General features: G+C 42.6%; 1 protein-coding gene across 2 annotated transcripts in view; it reads right to left on the reverse strand.

Annotated features, from left to right (window-relative positions):
* The window catches only part of gpc5c (glypican 5c), a 98096-nt gene that overhangs the window by 58415 nt on the left and 18934 nt on the right, over positions 1–20747 (reverse strand). For both annotated transcript variants that reach the window (XM_084008152.1, XM_084008151.1), the window contains exon 3: positions 13464–14173. In XM_084008152.1, the coding sequence (XP_083864278.1) occupies positions 13464–14173 (710 nt within the window). The remainder of the gene's footprint in view (positions 1–13463; positions 14174–20747) is intronic.

The following is a 20747-nucleotide window of genomic DNA, read 5'->3' on the forward strand; positions in this document are numbered from 1 at the left end:
ACTTACTAGTAGCGTTTTTATTTCATGTATTTTGCATGAAAACTGAAATGTTCTTGTTATTGTGTCAGCCTTCTGATTGATGCTTGAATAAGTGATTAAAAACAGTGTTTGTTATGTATTCAAGTAGTTGGACTCACGTTTGTGCATGAAAGCATGGTGGAGTCTGTGTTTGATATTCTGTCTTTTCATTCAATACATGTGAGAAGTTTTGCAGCTCGTCATTAAGGGGTGCTGGTGGGAACCAGCTGGTTTATGCCATTCTATTAAACGATCAGCTCAGGATGCTAACCACGCCGAGCCGATCAAGCCTTCTTCTTACCGACACGTCGCCACGGCAACGCCGTTTAACAACAAACAAATACATCAACTTAATTTGGGGAAGAAACAGGCAAACATCTGTGTTTAAATGGCTGTTTGGAGGGGTGTGTGTCTCTCTCCACATGCTGAGAAGACGTTGACCAGTCTGGAAGCAGCTGAAATATGTGTTAACAGACACAAAAATGTCATCTAAAAATACACTTTCCCCTGCTCAGTCGGCTCACGTGCACAAGATACGCCATCCCTGGGCCGAGAGATGCTCTCACACCGAGCGACACAACTCAACCACCTGAACTATTTTTTTTTTTTATCGTCTTTGCACCGTTTGCATTTCAGTCTTCGCTCAGGCCTTTTTCCTCTCTAACGGCGTTCTGCTCTTAAATCCTCTCTGAAGGCAGACGTTGGGCACGGGGGAAGCTTGTTTTATTGCATTCACCTTAAACTCCCTCCAGACCAATAAAACATGCTCACATGTGGTACGGCAGCTCAAGCCACACATGCACATGCAAACATGCCACACACACACACACACACACACACACACACACACACACACACACACACACACACACACACACACACACACACACACACACACACACACACACACACACACACACACACACACACACACACACACATTACATTGTGGCAGTGAGAAAAGACGTTGCAGAGCAACTGTTTTGGCCACGTTGCCCCATCAACATACCAAGATAAACGCTCTGTGTGCATGTGCCGTGATGCTTCTACAGACAGTTACTGTTGAATTAATTAAATCACATTAATTTGCATACCGTCTGCAACAACATGACGCATTCGGGACGTTTATTAGAAGAATTGCAAATGTCAAAACCTGTAAAATGGATTGTTTTAAGGTCAGCGAGTTTAATGGCAAAGAAGGATATTCTAAAAATGTAGTTTTGTACGTAGGTTTTTGAAGTTTACAATTTGTATTAGTATTCTACGTTATACAAATGTTTTATTTAATATGCTTGTGGTTTTCACAGTAAAAAAATGCACATTTTATATTGTTGATGTTCAGCATTGTTGGTGAGTACGCTGGTTGTTTGTAGCAACCAATAAAAATGACTCAGGAAGAGGCTGTTAATTCCAAGAAGAAGCAGTAAAGCTATAATAATGTCGAGGTTGATTCATTTCACCACGCAAACATGTTTATAAACTACGTACAAACACATTAAGTAGTCCGTTAATGTCGCAGATGGAAGCGGAACACCAGTCTTTTCATTATTTAGCAAAAAAAAATATATATATATATATATACATTTTTATACAGGAATTCTTTTAAGAAATTCAAAAGACAAACAGTGGTCTGAGTTCATTTCCAGACCGGGGAGCGTTTTGGGAGGTCCACGGTGTGTGTGTGTGTGTGTGTGTGTGTGTGTGTGTATTAAAGTGGTGAAGCTGGCAGGCGGTGTGAGAGGCAGGTGTGTGGAGGCTGAGCAGCACCCAGACCAGTCGCTAACAACTGTTGTTAAGGAAATAGTGTATTTATGAGGTTTTTAGGCTTATTCCACTTAACTAATTTGGACCAGACCATGTGTTTAATGCACTTCAGCAAATTTAAACACTTCATAACACACACAATATATATATATATATATATATATATATATATATATATATATAAGAAAGTATTTCAAATATCAATAAAAATCACATTCAAATAGTTTGAAAAGAATAGTTTTAAATATGTGTTTGTTTATTGCAAATGACGGGCATCCAAAAAAGATTAACGGAGGTCCAAAGGTGATTCATTAACTTCACGACATGACAAACATCCCCAAAGAAAGGTCAGACCTCCAGGTTATCATCTCTCTGCCGAGGTGTTAGATGAAGGATTAAGACGGGATCTAATCCCGTCACTGTGAACTTTTCAAAAAGAGGCAGACGAACGTTTTTTAAATCCAAGTGCCATTTCTCACCTGCCTTTGTGTGACACTACGCTATTTCTCCCCAGACAAAAATGTAAACATCCGTGTAAAATATGAACATGGAGCGGAGGTCACTCACAGTTCTGTTTGTATTACCCCATTATTTTTAAAACTAAAGCCCAGCAGAGGCCACGATAAGATGGAAGGAAAAGGCCGACTTTTCAAAACAAAAGCGCCGACATACAAATCATTCTTATGCCTATCTAAGCAAACAGCAGCGTAAACAGAACACAAAGTCATCGCAGGGAAAATAAACAGTCGCCTCGTTGTGGAGCCGCTTGAGAAATGGAGACGGGCTCTCATAGGTCGGATCTTGTGACATCATAATCCGGAAGGCCAATGGGACAACAGGATGAATAACAACACGGGATAGAAACGCAGCCGTGAATCAATTATCTCTCCTGACCTGATGATGGCGTGAGAAGGAAAATAACGTTTGGGCACAGTTTTTTTTTGTGTGTGTGTGTGTGTGTGTGTGAACACCTGTTTGTCCTCGTTATACCTCCACAATTTCAGCTATTTCGGGGAGCATTCCTCATCTGATTGCCTGAGGACGGAGTCTGACGGAGGAGGGGGCAGATCGCTGGGACATTAGGGAAATACAAGGCATGTATTCTATGTGTATTTGAGCTAGCCAATGAAATTTGAGGTCCACTCCTGCTTTTTTTTTACAACTCCATGCATGTCTTTTACAGTTTTGGATATTAATAGACAACACATTCAAGTGAAATTGTTTAATTTTACCTTATAAATGTGTGTATCAGGATCTCCTTCAGTGTGTGTGTGTGTGTGTGTGTGTGTGTGTGTGTGTGTGTGTGTGTGTGCACATATCATCGGCTCCATCGAGCCAAGCCCAGGGCCATCCCTCCTCTCGGGGAGTATTGGTTTACAGATAGCAGCGGTGGTCTTGTCTTCCCAAGTTTATTTATCAAGGGATTACCCAGTAAAGCTCGGGGAACTTTCTCAGCCCCCCTCTCACCTCAGGCACATTGCATTGTGGGATGAAGAGTGCTTGTTCGCCCCCCCCTCCATGTACTAAATGTGCAGACACACATACAATCTGGTTGCCTAATGCTGCCCACTGTTTAACTCTGGGAACAGAAGTACATTTGTCAGATCTGCCAAAGTGAACAATGGCTAAATACTCCATTAGAGTGCCGAGGCTCTCACAAAAGGTACACACATCAGAACGGTCCAGACTTTAACTTAAACAACAACCACTTTTCCACCAAGCGTCCCGGATTGTATTCATGTATCATAGTTAATGAAGCGTAGAGCTGGAGGGCCTATACGGTCCAGAGAACTGCAGACCACGAGGTTTTGTTGCCAATACTACATTTACAAATGAATCCCAGGAATTGGGTGTGCAAATGTGTAGATCTTATGAATTCACAATATAGCAATAAAGTAAAAATTGCAAATTGTCTCCGTTTTGGTTCACATCCCTGGCAACAAGCTCTCGGGAATGCTGCATACATCCATTATCCAAACCACAGTCGCTCTCATCTCAAGAAATTGGACCTTTTTTTTTCTTCTTCTCATAACCATGAAATGTTCCCCTAACCAGCAAAAAAAAATCGGTAATAAAATTACATTCCCGTAAGTGACAGTGTAACATGCTGCTGCTCAAAACAGAGAAATCAAACCTTGTATTCTGGGTTTGATCCATGATGTTCTGACGAAGGTCAGAGAGGAGACACGAAGAGCCTGTTCGGCACCACGTCGGACCACCGCTGAAATAGGAATTTATTATCCAATATGTTTCCATGAGTTATGTAAAGTAACCGACTACCAGGCTGAATGAAAGAGAGAGCAATTAGCCTTATTGGTATTTACCTCACTGCGGTTACCAACTAAAGGAGAAAAGAAGAAGAAAAACCGCAATCAGTAGCCAATAACGACATGAGTAGCGGCCGCCGGTTTCACATACCTTTGGTTCTCTCTACTCCACCGCACATGAAGGAGAACTGGCACTCTGGCAACAGGGTTGTTTATGATGTTTTCTCCAAAGAAAACCAAAAAAGGCCTCAATTTGATCTCAAACTACCATTTCCACTCCTAATTGCAACACGGATGAAGACGCAGTAGAAAAGAGGAGGGTTCTGCTACCCGTGCAGGAGAAAGGAGTTTCTATTTCTATGTTCATAAAGTTTTCATCATGTAAAAATGAGAGAAATCATCACGGGCAACCTTAGACGTACTGTTTCAAACGCAGGCTTTAAGGTATATATCATTTTGTCTCATCAAGATGACCACAATTACCGGGATTGGACTATGTGTCGGCATTTGTCATCACAATATATCATCCAAGAATAGCCTTATATATATAAACACATATTGGGCCAGATCAAAACACTTTTCCCCTTTATTCACGCATTAAGGTACTACTTGAATTTCGCAGGACTAGCAGTGTTGTGGTGGAGGCCTTGAGGTTAAGGCAGCAAGCTCGAGCCCTGGAAGGTTGCCAGTTCAAACCCCGGGCCATCTGGGAAAAAAATCTGGATAGGGTTAAGGGAATAAGAAAAGTCTCTCTCCTCTCTCAGCAACACTGTCAGGGCTGTGTTTTTACGTTTTAACCACACCAGGAGACAGATGTAGGCTTTGGAGGTGTTGAGTTTAATCGGACCGTTATAGCCTCACACGGCGGTCAAACCAGGACGAGGACAGAAGACTTCCATTTTTCATCTAAAGAATAGTTCAGCCTGCTGTAAGAACACCAAATATGGGTTTCCAAGGATGTTCTGTAGAGGTTTCGGATGAGACAATGAGATGGTTACGCTGTGAAAAAGATCGCTGTGTGTATAGTTATTTACATACATTATTCAGGCTTTTCCAAACTCAAATTCAAGCACTTCTCAAGCATTTCAAGGTGCATTTCCATGCTTTTCCAGCACCTTCCAACTCCATATTTGTATCAATCCAATGGTCAGTATTCAGTCTACTTATTATGTCACTTGTTCATCACATTAAATGAGATGTTATTGTCCTCTAAACAACCAACATGATGTTTGGAGACAGCTTTTTACAGAAGGACCACAAATGAAAGGAAAACGAATTCCACTAACAGATCCACAGAAATATAATCACCAACTATTTTCATCATCTGTTCATCATCAAAAGTCATTTTTCATGCAGAAATGTCAGAAAATGCTGTTTTCAGTCCCTCAAATATGGAGATCTTCTTTTCTCTGTTCTGTCATATATGTCATCACAGAACACACATTTCAAGAACTTTATTCTAAATCCAAGCACTTTTCAAACCTTGAAAACACCACACTAAAATTCAAGTGTTTTCAAGGATTTCCAGCACCCGTACGAACACTGGTTAGAGATGAGTGGTAGTGATTGTTCTCTGAGATTATGGAGAATAAAAACTGATTTCAACGGGACTGCTCATCAGAAGTACATTTCTCATTTAGAGAAACTTCAGAGAACTATGTTCGGTGAGAAATTCTTACGTCAAGCGCTGGGAGTATATAATATATGGTGTACAAGGTGAAAAGTATCGTATGAAGATCTGTCAGTAAGAGGAAAATGCTGCAGGTTAAAAAGAGAAATCAGAAAGTGAATTAGCTTGTCTGACTTAATGTCCTACAGTATAGACACATGTACGACTAAGTGTCATCTTAGAATGTAAAGTCGCTGTAAACAATATAACTAATGCCATCCTTCGTTCTTCTCGCATGTGTGCAGCTCATCTGGCTGGGAAAGATTCAAACATGTGGAAACGGCATCAAAGACAGATGTGTGTGTGTCATATGAACTGTAAAGAACTAACACCGTCAATTAATGGCTTTGGATCTGTACATAACATATATATTCTGGAGATAATAACCTGTTGTAGCTTTAAATCAAAAGCTTAAATAGTCTGGATAGAGAGTAAAAACAGAAGAGATAAAACCCTCGGAGCCACTCGGAGGAGAAGTGACAGACTTTCAGTTGGCCTTGAGCGAGAGACTACAATAATTTACAGTCTCTCTCTCTCTCTCTCTCTCTCTCTCATGCCAATTGTTCTTTGCCATCTTTTTTAAAGGTCCTCTTCGTTTCTTCATTCTTCCTAAATTACTTTGCCCCCCTCCCTCTCTCTCCCGAATGATGTCAGCGCTAATTAAAGAGAAACTCGGTCCCTCGTATATCACGGAGGAAAAGTCCTTGAGATTCCAATCAGCGGAGAGAACATTGAATTTCTCTCTGCTTGTTTTCGCCTGATTAAATCACTCACAGATGATCTGAAAATGAGAGGCTCCTTATAAATGTGGGTGTTGCAGTGGTGTCTGTTGACAAAGTTTGCCCTTTGTAAACAGATTTACGAGAATTACCACGCAACGAAATGTGGCGGCGTGTCTCGGGGAAGGACTCCAGCGGGCGTTGCTGCTGCGGAGGTGATGGAGGAAGGTCAAGGGAGTTCATCTCGTCTGCGATACGCTGGAACGTACACTCACAAGCAAAGACAAATAAGCTGTCGGGGAAGAAAGCTTCGTGAGTCCGTGTGTCCGTCTGAAACCTGTCCAGGGAACCCGCAACTACCACTAAAATCCTAACACAGATGCATTTGTGTTAACCTCACAGCAGCAGCAGCAGCAGCTGCATGGTGTTAGAATCCCAGCTAGGTTAAAAGGTGCTGAACTAAAACACCGGGCCATCAGGTGAGGATGTCGGGAATATGAAGGTTATTTATATGGAGACGGACAGAAAGGAGGGCCAGAAACATGGAGCACCTAGAGAAGTAAGTTAGGATGTTTTGCTGAGATATCCACAGAAATTCCACATTTAATATATAATGTTGTCCATAAAGTTTCATACTTAGTTTTCAGACACAACCTTATATTTTATTCCTCTTTAAATGCAACAGTAAATCACTTTTCACCAGGTGAAATTAATTCATGCATAACATTTGTTTGGCAACATGGTTGGGATGGATCCATCTCGGCGTGGTTGTGCCTGCCCCCATTGACTACTACTGTTCATACTATTGCTTCTGTAAATACTACCACTACTGTTAATACTACTACTAACAACATCAAATGCAGTTGGAACCCGATGGCCTGGGCTGCACCAGATTTCTGCCTAAAAGGCAGTTTTTTCTCTCTCCACTGTCGCTGTAACGCCCCTAGGTGATGTTGGGACTTTGAAAATGTATAAACTCTGAAAATCATGAGCGTGTTCTAGTCCTGCTCAATGCATCAAGTGTCCTGAGATGACTTCTGTTGTGATATGTAACTATAAATATAATTAGATTGTATTTGAAGCTATAAAAGACGAGACATTTGCAAATCATTCCAACTTTATGGGCGCCTCTGAAGATGCACCACTGTCTGGTACCTGATCAGTAATCCTACAGAAGCTTCTTCTTTTTGTTTGTTTGTTGTGTGATATAGAACAGCTTGCAGATGACAGAAGCAATATTACATGATGAGGTGTCCGGATTTACCAGATAACAGACATTCTCTCTGCCACACATTTAAATTCATTGCCCGATCTAAGCTACGACTTTGATTGGTCCAGTGACAGGCTGTGAACACAAGCTTTTCATTGATATTTATTGGTCTCATAAACGACAAAATCACACATTTGTATGCCTGTCGACACTCTTGTGTTTTTTGACTCTTCTTGCCGTCGTGTGAAACAGTCTATCTGAGCAACAGACTCTGAAGGAAAGCCCCACATCTTTTAACTTCCCCTTTCTGTGAACATTTCATCAACATCCACATCAACTACATATCTGAGAAATTACACCATTTGCTATAATTATACGTCTCCGCCAATCCAAAGTCGTGGCATACAGAGAATAATAATATATTCAGGGCCGCTGCTTTACGTTCGGATTCATATTGAATGGCCCAGCGATCAATCCGTTAACGGCAATGTATTCATACAGAGGGAAAAGAAATGCAGGCTTCTTTTCCCTTTGTGGTGTTGAGGGCTGCAGCGTATTATCAGCGGCGAGAGTGGAAGAGGAGCTGGAAAAGAGAGGGCTGCACCCACCGTCATTAGCTAATGGACTGCTGAGTAAGTCTGTCAGTCGGCCGAGGGCCGGACCCGCTGCCAAACGGTGCACACACAACTTAGAGAGATGGGTTAAGCGTATAGATCGACCACGATGGCCGCACTTTTTATTCCGTCAGCTGCCATTCTTCTAAGCGGTCGGCCTCAAATATGAGATATAGAGACCACTCTGAGGCCCGCCAGGCTAATCCTTTTATATAGAGTGACCTCCGGAGGTGCTGGATCGCAAAACGCTTCACATTATATAGCATTAGTCAATATAGTAGATTGGAATGTAGATGATATATGTATTATATATGCATTACATTACATATCATCACAATGACACAATAGCACAGTGACTTTCATACTAATTGCAGACACTGTGATTGAACTGTCAAAATGATAGACAGCCGTCACTCAAAATATCTTTGTGTAATTGTGGGTAAATCTTAAAATAACAGAATACAGGCCTCGTTACACCTGTAATGATCTTAGAACTAATGGTTTTTCCTCTGGTCTTCTTCACTTGGATGCTCTCGGGAGAACTCACTTAAATGTAAACAGATGGGTGAAGATAAGAAATAAGTGCATATAACCTCTTTAACTTTAGTTCTTTATAATCCAAACAATCTGTACGTCAATCAGATTAAAGCACCGCTGTTATGTTTTCATTCATCTTATTCGACATCTTCAATTTCCTTGTCCTGTATTTTGATATAATCACATTTTCTGCCCACACACACACACACACACACACACACACACACACACACACACACACACACACACACACACACACACACACACACACACACACACACTATTAACAGCATGGCAAAGACATCTAGTGGTAAACTCTAGATGATAGTGTTGCATCATATAAAATACAGGGTTTGCAGAGAAGGGATGGGGAAAAGTAAAATAAGATACTTTGATAACAACACAATGTGTTTTCACACCGATTACACTCCGTCGTATTGTGGGACAGACTAAAAAGAAAAGCCGCTGCAGCCCGCTGAGGTGCCGCCGCGGTGAATGGAAACCTTCCAGCCAGCAACCGGCCCCTTGTTTCCATTATCGAAAAAAGGCCCAGGCTGCTATTATCATTCCTCCAGCCTGTAATGAGAAGCTGGGGTAAAACCAACAAGCGGATAAGGTAGACCTGCATATAAACTTGCTCTAATCTGGACCTCGGGTATTATTTTCTCATAAGCAGACTATAAAGCTCTCAGTGAGCAAACTGGATGAATGAGTGAGCGAGTGGATGAGAGAAACCGTGCTCGTGTGTTACGACTCATCTTTTTGAGCAAAGTAGAAGATATAAAGTTCCCCTCCAGGTCATATGAGCCACGTAGGGTTTTTTTTTTTAACGGCCGTGTCAATAAACAGCAGCCCGCGGCCTCTGGAGCAGAAACTCTCATATGAATTCAACAGGGCAGCATTCAGTAGGAGGAAAAAAACTCTCACTTAACGCTCACTGGGGCCTAATAAGAGCAGCCACTTTTACTGGACATTTTCCAATTTACGCTTAATTATGTCTACTCGGCATAATCCAGCTCAAGGCTCCCCCCCCTCCCCCCTCCCAATATCCATAACCATAACCACTTCCCTTTCGACCCCCGTTCACGCTCCATCTCAATAAGAGCAGGAATGTGTTAAAACAGTATCTGTCCTACTACTGCCCTCCCCCCCACCCACCCCCAAAACCATCAATAGCTGCCTTTCAGTCTCACTTGTATTGTCACAGGGTGGGCCCGCACATCCAGGACCCCTGAAAACCTGATACCCGTACAGTACATACGCGTTATGACCTCGCGTCACCCTCCCCGATGACGTATTGCGACATATAGAGCAGACTCTTGTGTAGTCTGCAGCTCTCTGCAGGAGGAGAGCAGGCAGGCAAGCAAACCACACAAAAAAACCCCGGTTTGGGATAATATCCCAGTGTTAAACCACACGAGTCGCAATAATTCCTTTTAATAACAACTCAATATAATATTCTGACTCGACAAAAAAATACAGAGTTACTTCTTTGTTTCCTGCACATTCAGGGGTGAGTTATAACAGAGCAAAGTAAGAGCGAGGCATTTGCACTTTTATTTGCTTTGCAGTAAGATAGTAAGGATAGTTTATATAAAAATGAGAACATTAGTAGTTCATTTGGGAGATGGGGGAGATGGGGGAGGAGGGGGGATACAGAGGTGTGAAGGGGGTGAAGGTGGCTACGCTGACACAGTAGTTGTGCACCGGAGACTTAACAGTTTTCCTTGACGGGCCACTGTGGCTTTATAAAAACAGGCTGCGATTTAAGAAGGCCGTAGCTTCTGGGTAATACACGTGTGTGTGTGTGTGTGTGTGTGTGTGTAAGAGTAAGTGTGTGTTTGCCCTCCAGCCTGCGTGAAGCAATGAGAGCACAGAAAAAGGGGTGCCACCAGTGTCCAACTGGGGGCCACCTCTTTTTTCCCCTGCAACAATTTCTCTTGGCCCCCTTTTTTCCAGCCAGCTGGGTCTAGTTTGTATGGCCTAGCTGGAACCCTTTCAATTTTGTCCCACTTGTCCTGCTTCTGGCTCGCCCGCCACCCCATGAATACCAAGCAGGCAAAGGCGCACGCACGCACACACACACACACACACACACACACACACACACACAGTACATATACACACACGAAAATACAAGCTGGGTCTCTCTCTCTGCATAGTTGCATTTGGTCAGTCTTCAAGCCCGGCAACCAAACCCTCCTCTGTCTGCACATGCATGTGTGCATGAAGTGTATATGCATTTGGATGTGTGTGTGTGTGTGTGTGTGTGTGTGTGTGTGTGTGTGTGTGTGTGTGTGTGTGTGTGTGTGTTTGTGTGTTTAATGCAGAATCATTCACAATCTGTGATGTTCCTTTACAACTTTTAAAAGAAGGACCACACCAGTGCTTTTCGCATGTTTAAGACCATTAACTACAAATTACTGCGATGTTTATGTGACTGCCAACCATTTTTCCGGATTGCTGAACATATTTAAACGTAGTTTTTCCATCTCCCGGGCCGACGTTTGTTCCAGTTCACTCTGCAACACTATGAATCTCTACCTCCGCGGGAGTATCTGACAGTAATGTAGCGTTGGTAAAGTACGAGTCATTCCTCTCCTCCAGTAATGCAATCACATGGAAGTTAGAAATCCCAGTAATGAGCCATTACTTTGACGTGTTGGAAGGGGCGTCTGCTTGTTAGCCTACCAGGAGTTGGACGGGCAGATGATTATCAAATTTGGTGTGGAGCCGTTAGCTTGGTGTTAGCAGGAGTTTAGATGGCCTCTGCCAAAAGCAATGCAACTTCTTTCAATTTAAAGGGCCAGTGTGTAGGATTAAGAGGGATCTATTGGAATACAATATTCAGTTTGTGTATAATCAACATGGGGAGGGTGTCCTCATCATAAAACTAACCAGTATGACATGCCTTGTTTCTATGACAACCCAGCATGAACAAACTAAATACTGGCTCCAACGTGGGACTTCCATAATTTTGACATTACCTGAAGGCCACCGTAGCCCTCCGACACACTTGGAAAGGGAGGGGTGATTGGAGGGAAATTAACTCGTTTGCAATCTGCAACCTCACCACTAGATGCCACTAAATCCTACACGTTTGTTGCTCCTTTTAATATATATAATATATGCTTATTTAAAGCAAACCTGACCAGCACACTTTATCTCCACTAAAAACCACCACAGTGACCGCGAGTCTGAGACACCAGTTCATTTGGAAAAACTGCAGTGTACATGAAGTCAGAGAAAAGTCAAGCCCAAGAGTAATGCTTGCACGTTATGGCGTTTTATAGTATTGTCTCACAGCTTTTAAGTACAGCGCTGGGAACGTTTCCAGTGTAAACTTGTCTACAAGTGGTCTCATTAAATATTACACCACAACTGCACCCTACATAGACCTAACCCCACCAACATTCAAAGCATTGTTCTTTCCCCTTCACCGGTCCCACTTTCCATTCAGTTCATCACAGAAAGCCCGACTCAAGGTGTCGACAGGATATACATATCAAACCTCATATCTGTAACCCGTTAATAATGAGATGGAGGGACAGGAGGGGGATACAGACTGGGAGATTAAACTAGAATGACACAGAATATTCCCACGACTCTCTGAAGTCAAGTCCAGCCACCTACTCAGTTCTGTGAAGGGGCCGCTAAGGGAAGTACAATGTCCAGAACTCGTACCTCGGGGGGGGAGACATGTATAAGTGCACTCGTAGATTAATCTAAAAACATTGAACACTGTGTTGACAACCACGTCTGAACTTTAGAGGAGAGAGCAAAGTGCAACGGGGGACTGAATGCTAGTTTAAAAAAAATGTTCCTCTTGATGATGAACATAAATCTCTTCTAATCACGTCGTGCTCCTCGGTGTGTGACTCAGGTTACTTTACACCCACCTTGTATAGAGAGAAAGGTTTGAAATGTAAAAGGTAAAGATCACAGTATGCATCTCCTTTGTGTTTGCAGGGATACGTGCAAGATGAGGACACTATTACAAATATATGATATTGAGTTTCGAGCCGCAGTGCTTTTTTTTTTACATTGAAAAATGACATACAACTGTAAATGTTTTTTTGTTTGTTGATACAGTCAACTGTAGCTAAACCGCGACGCTTGCTGGAAACCTAATACACATCCCAGATATGTTGCTAAACAAACGCACAACTGTAGATTAAACTGCAGATGATGATATTAAGAAATGTCTGGCAGTCGTCCGTGAAACCGTCTTTGTGTTGTGAAAATCCAAAACCATAATGTAACATGAGGCATATGGTTGTACTCACAGCATGGAAGGACACCCGATCCCCTTTTTATCTACCACTTTATTATAGTCTATGAGGAATTTATAATATCCCCCCATAGTCACAAACTAAACAATAACGGTGACTTGCCATTTTGGAAAATTAGTCCTTCTCTCTCGATTTTTTGTTTTAGTTTTTTTGTGTAAATATTATTTTTGTCTGAATAGTTTAAATGCTGTGCAAACATTCATGCTGTGTGCAGGGTTCTGTGTTGCATTTAGTGGAAAAAATGAGCTCATAGCCCACTAGCAGCCTGCAAAAGCCTTTCCAATCAATACAGTGAATATTGCCAAGGTATATGTATAAAACCAAAAAGGTTTTTGGCGTGTGCCATGAAGGCTGATGGAGTGCTCGTACTCACCGTGGCCGTGATGAGCGGACCGTGGAACTGTGCGTACAGCAGGGCCTCGTTCACGTGGCCCCTGACTCCCAGCAGGGCTAGTTCCAGACTGTGGTGGCCGGCCATGGCGTGGGTCAGCTGCTCCAGCAGGCTGGTGTATCTCCTCCAGGGCTGATCCAGCTCCGACACGCTGGCCAGGCAGCCCCGCATCACATTCAGACAGTAGCCCACGCAGGGCTTGATGAGCGTCAGGCCTCTGCAGTGGGAGCAGTACACCATCTTCACCAGGCCCTTCACGCACTCCTTGCTCATGCTGACGTGTTCGGTGGCGTTCATCACCTCCAGGCCTTCCTCCAGGGCCAGGCCCAGCTGTCTGCCGGCCCCCAGGGCTCCGGCCAGCTCCTGGGCCATGGCGGCCGGGTGAGGCCCGAACGGGTTGACGTCCTGCCTGATCTGACGGAGGCAGTCGGCCATCTCGCCGCCCATCGCCACCGCCGCGGTGCCGTCGAGGCCCGGGTTGATGAGCCGCGTGTAGACGAGCGGGAAGAGGTTGTTGAAGAACTGGTGAATGGATGCCTCCACGGAGACGTTGGCGCCGCGGAGGTAGAGGGAGAGGGAGGAGAACAGCTGGTTGACGTGGGGAAGGGCGTGGCGGGACAGGGACGAGTAGGTTCCCTCCAACAGAGAGCTGAGATGGCCCTGAGAGAAGGACAGGAGGTACTGGAACATGTCTGCAGGGATAAGAGATAAGAGATCATTTTTATTTGTGAGGAATATTGGAAATCTGAAACGGGTACGGGCATCAGTGGAAATCAGTGGTTGGATATCATTATCTATGAAGTCATCACCCTAATAAATGTGTTTTTATTGAAAATTTAAAAAAACACGGGAAAGATGGATAATGTGTGTTACACCCTTGTTTGTCTAAAGTGGATTTTTGTGTCCCTTTTGTTTTCTTATCCCCTTCCTAGAGGGATTTGTGTCTTTAAGGTTTACCCCAACTATTTGTATAGTTTATGTTCTTATCTTACTTTATTTTAAAAACACGGTTAGGTCTATATGAGAGTATAATGTAATAATATCCAGTGAGTCCTTGCTCGCTTCTGTACTATTAACTGAGTCCGTGATGCCTTGTTGTGGGCTACAAATGTGCATTTACAGATGGCTAATTGAGAAGAATGATATGTATTATAAATGATTGCATGGACCTGGAAATCGTAATAAAACACACAGACACCACATATCTCCAGCTAGAAGGGGTTTTATTGTTGTGTAACGTCTGGAGCACCAATGCTTTTATCATATATTAATATTTAAATGATACAAGCACACGTGCTTGTAAATGCATTATGGGTGTTTAATATGGCGACTCTTCAAGTCTAAAAGGAAGAGCCCGGTGCTTGAAAACGTTACACAGCAATAAAAAATCTTTCCTATTTTTAATCCTGATATGTGAAGCCAGAGACTTCAATACAGTTTGCATTTTCTGTGGCAAATACTGTATATTCCAGACTCGGCAGTGGTATGTGACTGGCCACCCGCCTGCCACACACACACACACACACACACACACACACACACACACACACACACACACACACACACACACACACACACACACACACACACACACACACACACACACACACACACACACACACCGGTAGAGTCATCCAGCTCTTATGTCATTTCCTGATGAGCGAGGGAAGCTGGAAAGCAATCAATGATGTCAGTGTGGAGGCAGAGATTAGAGCCAATGAAGTGCCAGTTCTTGCTAAGCGAGGTACTGTAACAGAGGAGAATGGCAGAATGACAGAAGGGCGAGCGAGGGGGGTTAACTCATTTTCTCTCCATGTTGTCTATTCACATTTCACTGCTCACTGATATACTTCCTACACCTTCTCCAAAGTCAAATTCAAGCACTTTTCAGGCATTTCAAGGTGCATTTCCATGCTTTTCCAGCCCCTTCCAGCTGTGGTAAACTCCATATTTGTATCAATCCAATGGTCAGTATTCAGTCTACTTATTATGTCACTTGTTGATCACATTAAATGAGATGTTATTGTCCTCTAAACAACCAACATGATGTTTGGAGACAGCTTTTTACAGAAGGACCACAAATGAAAGGAAAACTAATTCCACTAACAGATCCACAGAAATATAATCACCAACTATTTTCATCATCTGTTCATCATCAAAAGTCATTTTTCATGCAGAAAATGCTGTTTTCAGTCCCTCAAATATGGAGATCTTCTTTTCTCTGTTCTATCATATATGTCATCACATAGAACACACATTTCAAGCACTTTTCAAACCTTGAAAACACCACACTAACATTCAAGTGTTTTCAATGATTTCCAGCCCCTGTACATACCCTGGATATGGTTAATGGTTTACAAGAGAAGAGTCTTGAAATGTATGGAAATATATTAGTTTGATCAAAAAAACACAGAAACAGAGAAAAGACTGTCTTGCATTCTCTCTAATGGCCAGCAGGGGGCCAATCCACTGGTTGCATTGTATATCAGAAAATGACCTTCCTTGATGTATTACCACAATAAACTTTGAATTTATCATCTTCAATTGCTAGTTCACTAATTTCCATAATTTACTAAATGAACATCAGGCTGTTTTGAAGAAGACTTGGAACTAAATTGTGACCATAAATGTTTTACAATGTTTACTGAGGTAATAAATCAAGACAGAAGTAGGGCCATTTTCTCATGGATGTTTACACAATCAGACTTCTATTTTGGAGTCGTCACAACGAAGGCTCTTTTGAAAGAGTGCATGTTTTAAGGCATTTCCACATTGGTTTAACTTTTCAGACACGGAGGTTGGCGCCTAGTCTACTCCAATACAGCGTGATGTTCAGTTTATAAATTATGGTGACATTTTATACTTTAGCTCCACTCTCTCTCGTGTCACTTCTGGTTATAAAAAAGTATAAAACAAGCAAGATGGTGACAGCCAAAAAAAACAAGAAGGCAACAACTAAGGCTCACTTCTACCAGAGAGGCTTCATCTTGTATCCTTCCATCCTACTTCTCAGAAACTCACCACACACATTGTCTTCTCTGTGTGTGTGTGTGTGTGTGTGTGTGTGTGTGTGTGTGTGTGTGTGTGTGTGTGTGTGTGTGTGCATGTCCTCTGTCCTGGACACAACACTAGGGTGTGATGTCAGCTTAAAAGTATGACAGGACATGAAGGAGCAGTAGCAACTGTACAGAAATTGAGACAGGAGAAGGAGGGTGCCACACACACACACACACACACACACACACTAACCAAACGTTATCAATCATCAACCGCGTGAACTTTCTAAAAAAATGTTTGCTTTACATTTACAAAAACATATTCATTCATAAGAATACCTTTCTGCATTGTGAATCAATCTCAGCACAGCGATTGTTACCAAATGAGTGTGTGTGTGTGTGTGTGTGTGTGTGTGTGTGTGTGTCCAGCCCCTCCCAGCTCACAGACAGAAGGATAACAACAGTCATGTCCTCTTCAACAGCTGCACTAATATGACCGCCGTCTGTGACACACGGAGGACTCCCCACCGGCCGGCAAAAAGGCACAACTCATTCGTAACGCACCAGAAAGCACCACCACCACCTTCATCATCATCATCGCTATCATCATCATCATCATCGCCACGGCGATCAGAGCTTGCTCCTGCACACATAACATTCAGAGTCGCAGCCTGTTAGACGGCCTCGAGGGAGCGTGACTGTGTGTGACAGAAATAAAGCAGACAGACACGGCGAGTAACGGTCTGTTAGGGATTATTACTGTAAAGTGACGGGTGACAAGTTGGCTGACTGGAAAACAGGCAGAGAGGAGCAACAAAAATCACATAAAACATTAGATTTGCAGAGGGTGGGGGGGCTGCAGAGTCTCAGTGTGAGGTCCTCCGTGGGCTCGCCTGCCAGTCAGACATTCAAACCATTGAATCTTTACTCTCGACAAGACAATCCATTTTTCTCAAGAAGGCAAATTTGACTTCTGAAGAGCAAGCGTGACTGGATGCAGATATTTCAAAGGAGTTTCTGACAGCATCATTAAAGCCTGAGGACATTCCGTACTTGTTAAAAAAATTATTTTTATTTTCCAAGAGGGTGACACAGAGACAGAACATGAACGGGTGGGGGAGAAGAAGAAAAAAAAAGGGAAGAGAGCTGGAGACTGCCAGGAAAAAAGGGAATAAAAAAAGAAGCGACTGAAGAACCTTTTGAACAAGGGGGGAAAAACAACTACTGTACAAGTGGACTCCACCTTGTGAACATGCTCTGACATCTGGATTCATTTGGCCCCTGGGTCCGGAGAACTTCCCGGTCTCTCCATGGCTCTCACTTCAAACATGTCCCCTCTCTGAATATACAGAAGTAGGGCAAGAGACCACCTTTCTTCCTCTCCACACTCCCTTCTGACAAACAAAAAAAAAAAAAATCCCACGATTCACTCATTTTCAACTTATTTTTCCTGTTCTCCATCAAGTTTCTCTCCCACGGTAACAAATGCATCGGGTTTCTTCATTCTGCTATAAATCAAATACAGTCGCTGTGGGTTTCTGTACTGGGAAACGGGGGATGATAACAACAAAAACACAAGAAACCAAGCAGCTTTTTAAAAGTCGTAACTACCATGGCATGATAGTGGATTGAGTTGGATTGTTCTGTGCTGACCACAGTGTCTGAATCTGGATTTTGACCACACTCAGCGTGGGTGGCTATCATTACCATGTCACATACTCTCGTCGGTAGAGCCTCTTGGGAAATGAAGTCTGGATGGATTGAGGCTATTCTGCATGGAGCAATTATCTTTAATTTCCAAAAGGAAGTCCTAAAAAACTCTGAAATTCAAAACACATAATTGTCCAGCTAACTATACTGGAATAAATGAACAGGCTTGCTTTGTCTGTGGCCTTGTGTTGTTCATCTGACGTGCTCTCTGCTCGGCATAAACAAGGTATTAAATGGATTTGAAAAAATAAATAAGAAACAGTGGCAAAGCAGAGGAGGCCTTTTGTCCTGTACTTGCGTATGTATTTTGTCTCTGGGTTGAGAATATTAAACCATATCTTTCCACCGATTCTATGCCAAGGCTGCTGCTCTGAGATCACCGGGTTTAATCATAAGAAGCTATTTCCACTTTACATTCTGCACGGCAACCCAATGTTTTACTGGCACAATTAGTCACCATGGAGACGCCTCCACAATAACTGATTCAAAATAAGTGGCAGCTTTGCGATGTAAGTCACAGCTATAGGGTTTTTTTTTTCTAGGCCACTCTCCACTCGGAGAGGGATAGCGTGTATACCGTGTCTGCCTAACTGAGCAGTATTGTCACAGTCTGAGTCTGGTATTCAAGGCCACGGCATCAAAGCTGGTTTGCCAAAACTCAGCACAGAAATGTGGCACCGGGCAGCCATCACAGATTAACATGGTTGAAGTGTGTATACAATACAAGGGGTGGACAAACTTATTATACTGTCGGATCAGTAATAGGAGTAGTTCTAGTAGTTCTAATAGAAGATGTGGTAGTAAGTTATTTGTTAATTATTACTTAAAACCACTCTGATTTTGGTGATCCCAAAAAACGATAACAACGCATGCCGCAAAGCCTGGGAAAATCTGGTAATTCTGAGGCTAATTGTTTTCTCCACAGGATCCTCTTTTAAAATGTTTGTTGTAATACTCATTTCAGCCACAAGAGGCTGATTGCAACACTATCCAATGTTATGAACTCCAGACTAAAACCATTTCTTCCAGGTGAGTTTCATTTACATATTTTGCTAGCATCCAATATATTACGTGCCTTGGGTTTTGAGTGCAGATTTAAACTCGCCTGGAAGAAAACAAGACGGCTTATCGTCCTACTTAAGTTGGAAAACTTCAGCCTCTGGTGGCAGAAATGTGTATCACAACAACATCAATAGATCCTGACAATACTATAGCTTCACAGAGAAAATGCAATGACTTTAAGACAATATATTTTATATTTATAATGAGTATTTTCTATTAACTAAGAATACAGCATTTCTGAATCTCTAGTCTGAGATATGATCCCTCAGAATCAGCTAATGCTCGTATGTCACAACTCAATGACAAACAAGTTTCAAGGGAAACCAAATGCCTTGTGTGCAAATATGAGCCCGTCTTTAAAACGACCATAAAATCCTTGTAAATTAATTTTAGTCCCATTGGATAAATATTGTTGAGTTGAGGCTTGTTGTGTCATTACAATGACTTTTGTCCAATAAAACGGTCCAACACTTAACTCTACCTGAAATGAACAAATCTTGCACACGGTAGCTGTAACAGATTATGGTAAACTGTAAAAACAAGGTGCTAAATTCTTGATTTCACATGTATAAAACATGTTTGAAACGAGTCATATAGCCGGGTTACCAGGTTTGACTGTGTGCATGCTGGCCGTGGAGGCGGGTGTGCATATGTGCATGCTTGAAGATGTGGTAATATTGTGATAATGAGGTAGGAGACACTGTTCTCATACCACGGAGCTGTGGTGCCGTACTATCTTGGCAAACTTACCACTGGACCTCATCAACTATCTTCTCAGGCAGAGCATTTTAATCCCACCACGGGCTTGGGTTTCAGACAGGTCACCACACAGATATGTGACATAGTGACACATGTGTAGATTACATATCCTTGTTTTAATTAGTAGAAATACTGTACATAAGGCAATCTCACACTCGGCACTGGTCCTCTTGGGTTACAGGAGGGGGGGGGGGGAGCTGCGGTGTCATACAATCTCCCAGCCTCTAACCTTTCAGCGAAACAGTTTAATGGTAATAAACTATTAATAAGTCAATGAATCAATCTGTTGATTCCAAGGACACACCAATACAACCTTTTTCCCTCACGATACCGATGCCGCGGCTTCAGCTATCGGCCGATACCAAGTGAGTTTAATTTATACAGTGTAATACGGTTATACTTTTATGTGAAAGGCAAGACCAGGCTTGACTTCAACATTGCTTTCTTCATTCTCTTAAGCAAAATAAAATATTGAATTGTTATTTATGAAAATAATGGTATCCTCTGTCAGATCGGCCCATTGTCTTCGATGCCTGATTCAGATATGTCACAGTCTCTAGAGGACCGATAGCCGATATCAGTATTGGTATCGGTATGATCCGTTGATTCGTCATACTTGTGTGGTAAAGTCACAGGTCCACAGTCTAAAGGGAGAGCATGACTCATCTGTCAGACTACAAGCTCAGACATGCTGTTCATGCACATTTGACCTGCAAGAACTTGAAGGGGGGGGGGGTGC

The sequence above is a fragment of the Eutrigla gurnardus genome (genome assembly GCF_963514095.1).
Source record: "Eutrigla gurnardus genome assembly, chromosome: 4".
Lineage (NCBI taxonomy): Eukaryota > Metazoa > Chordata > Actinopteri > Perciformes > Triglidae > Eutrigla > Eutrigla gurnardus.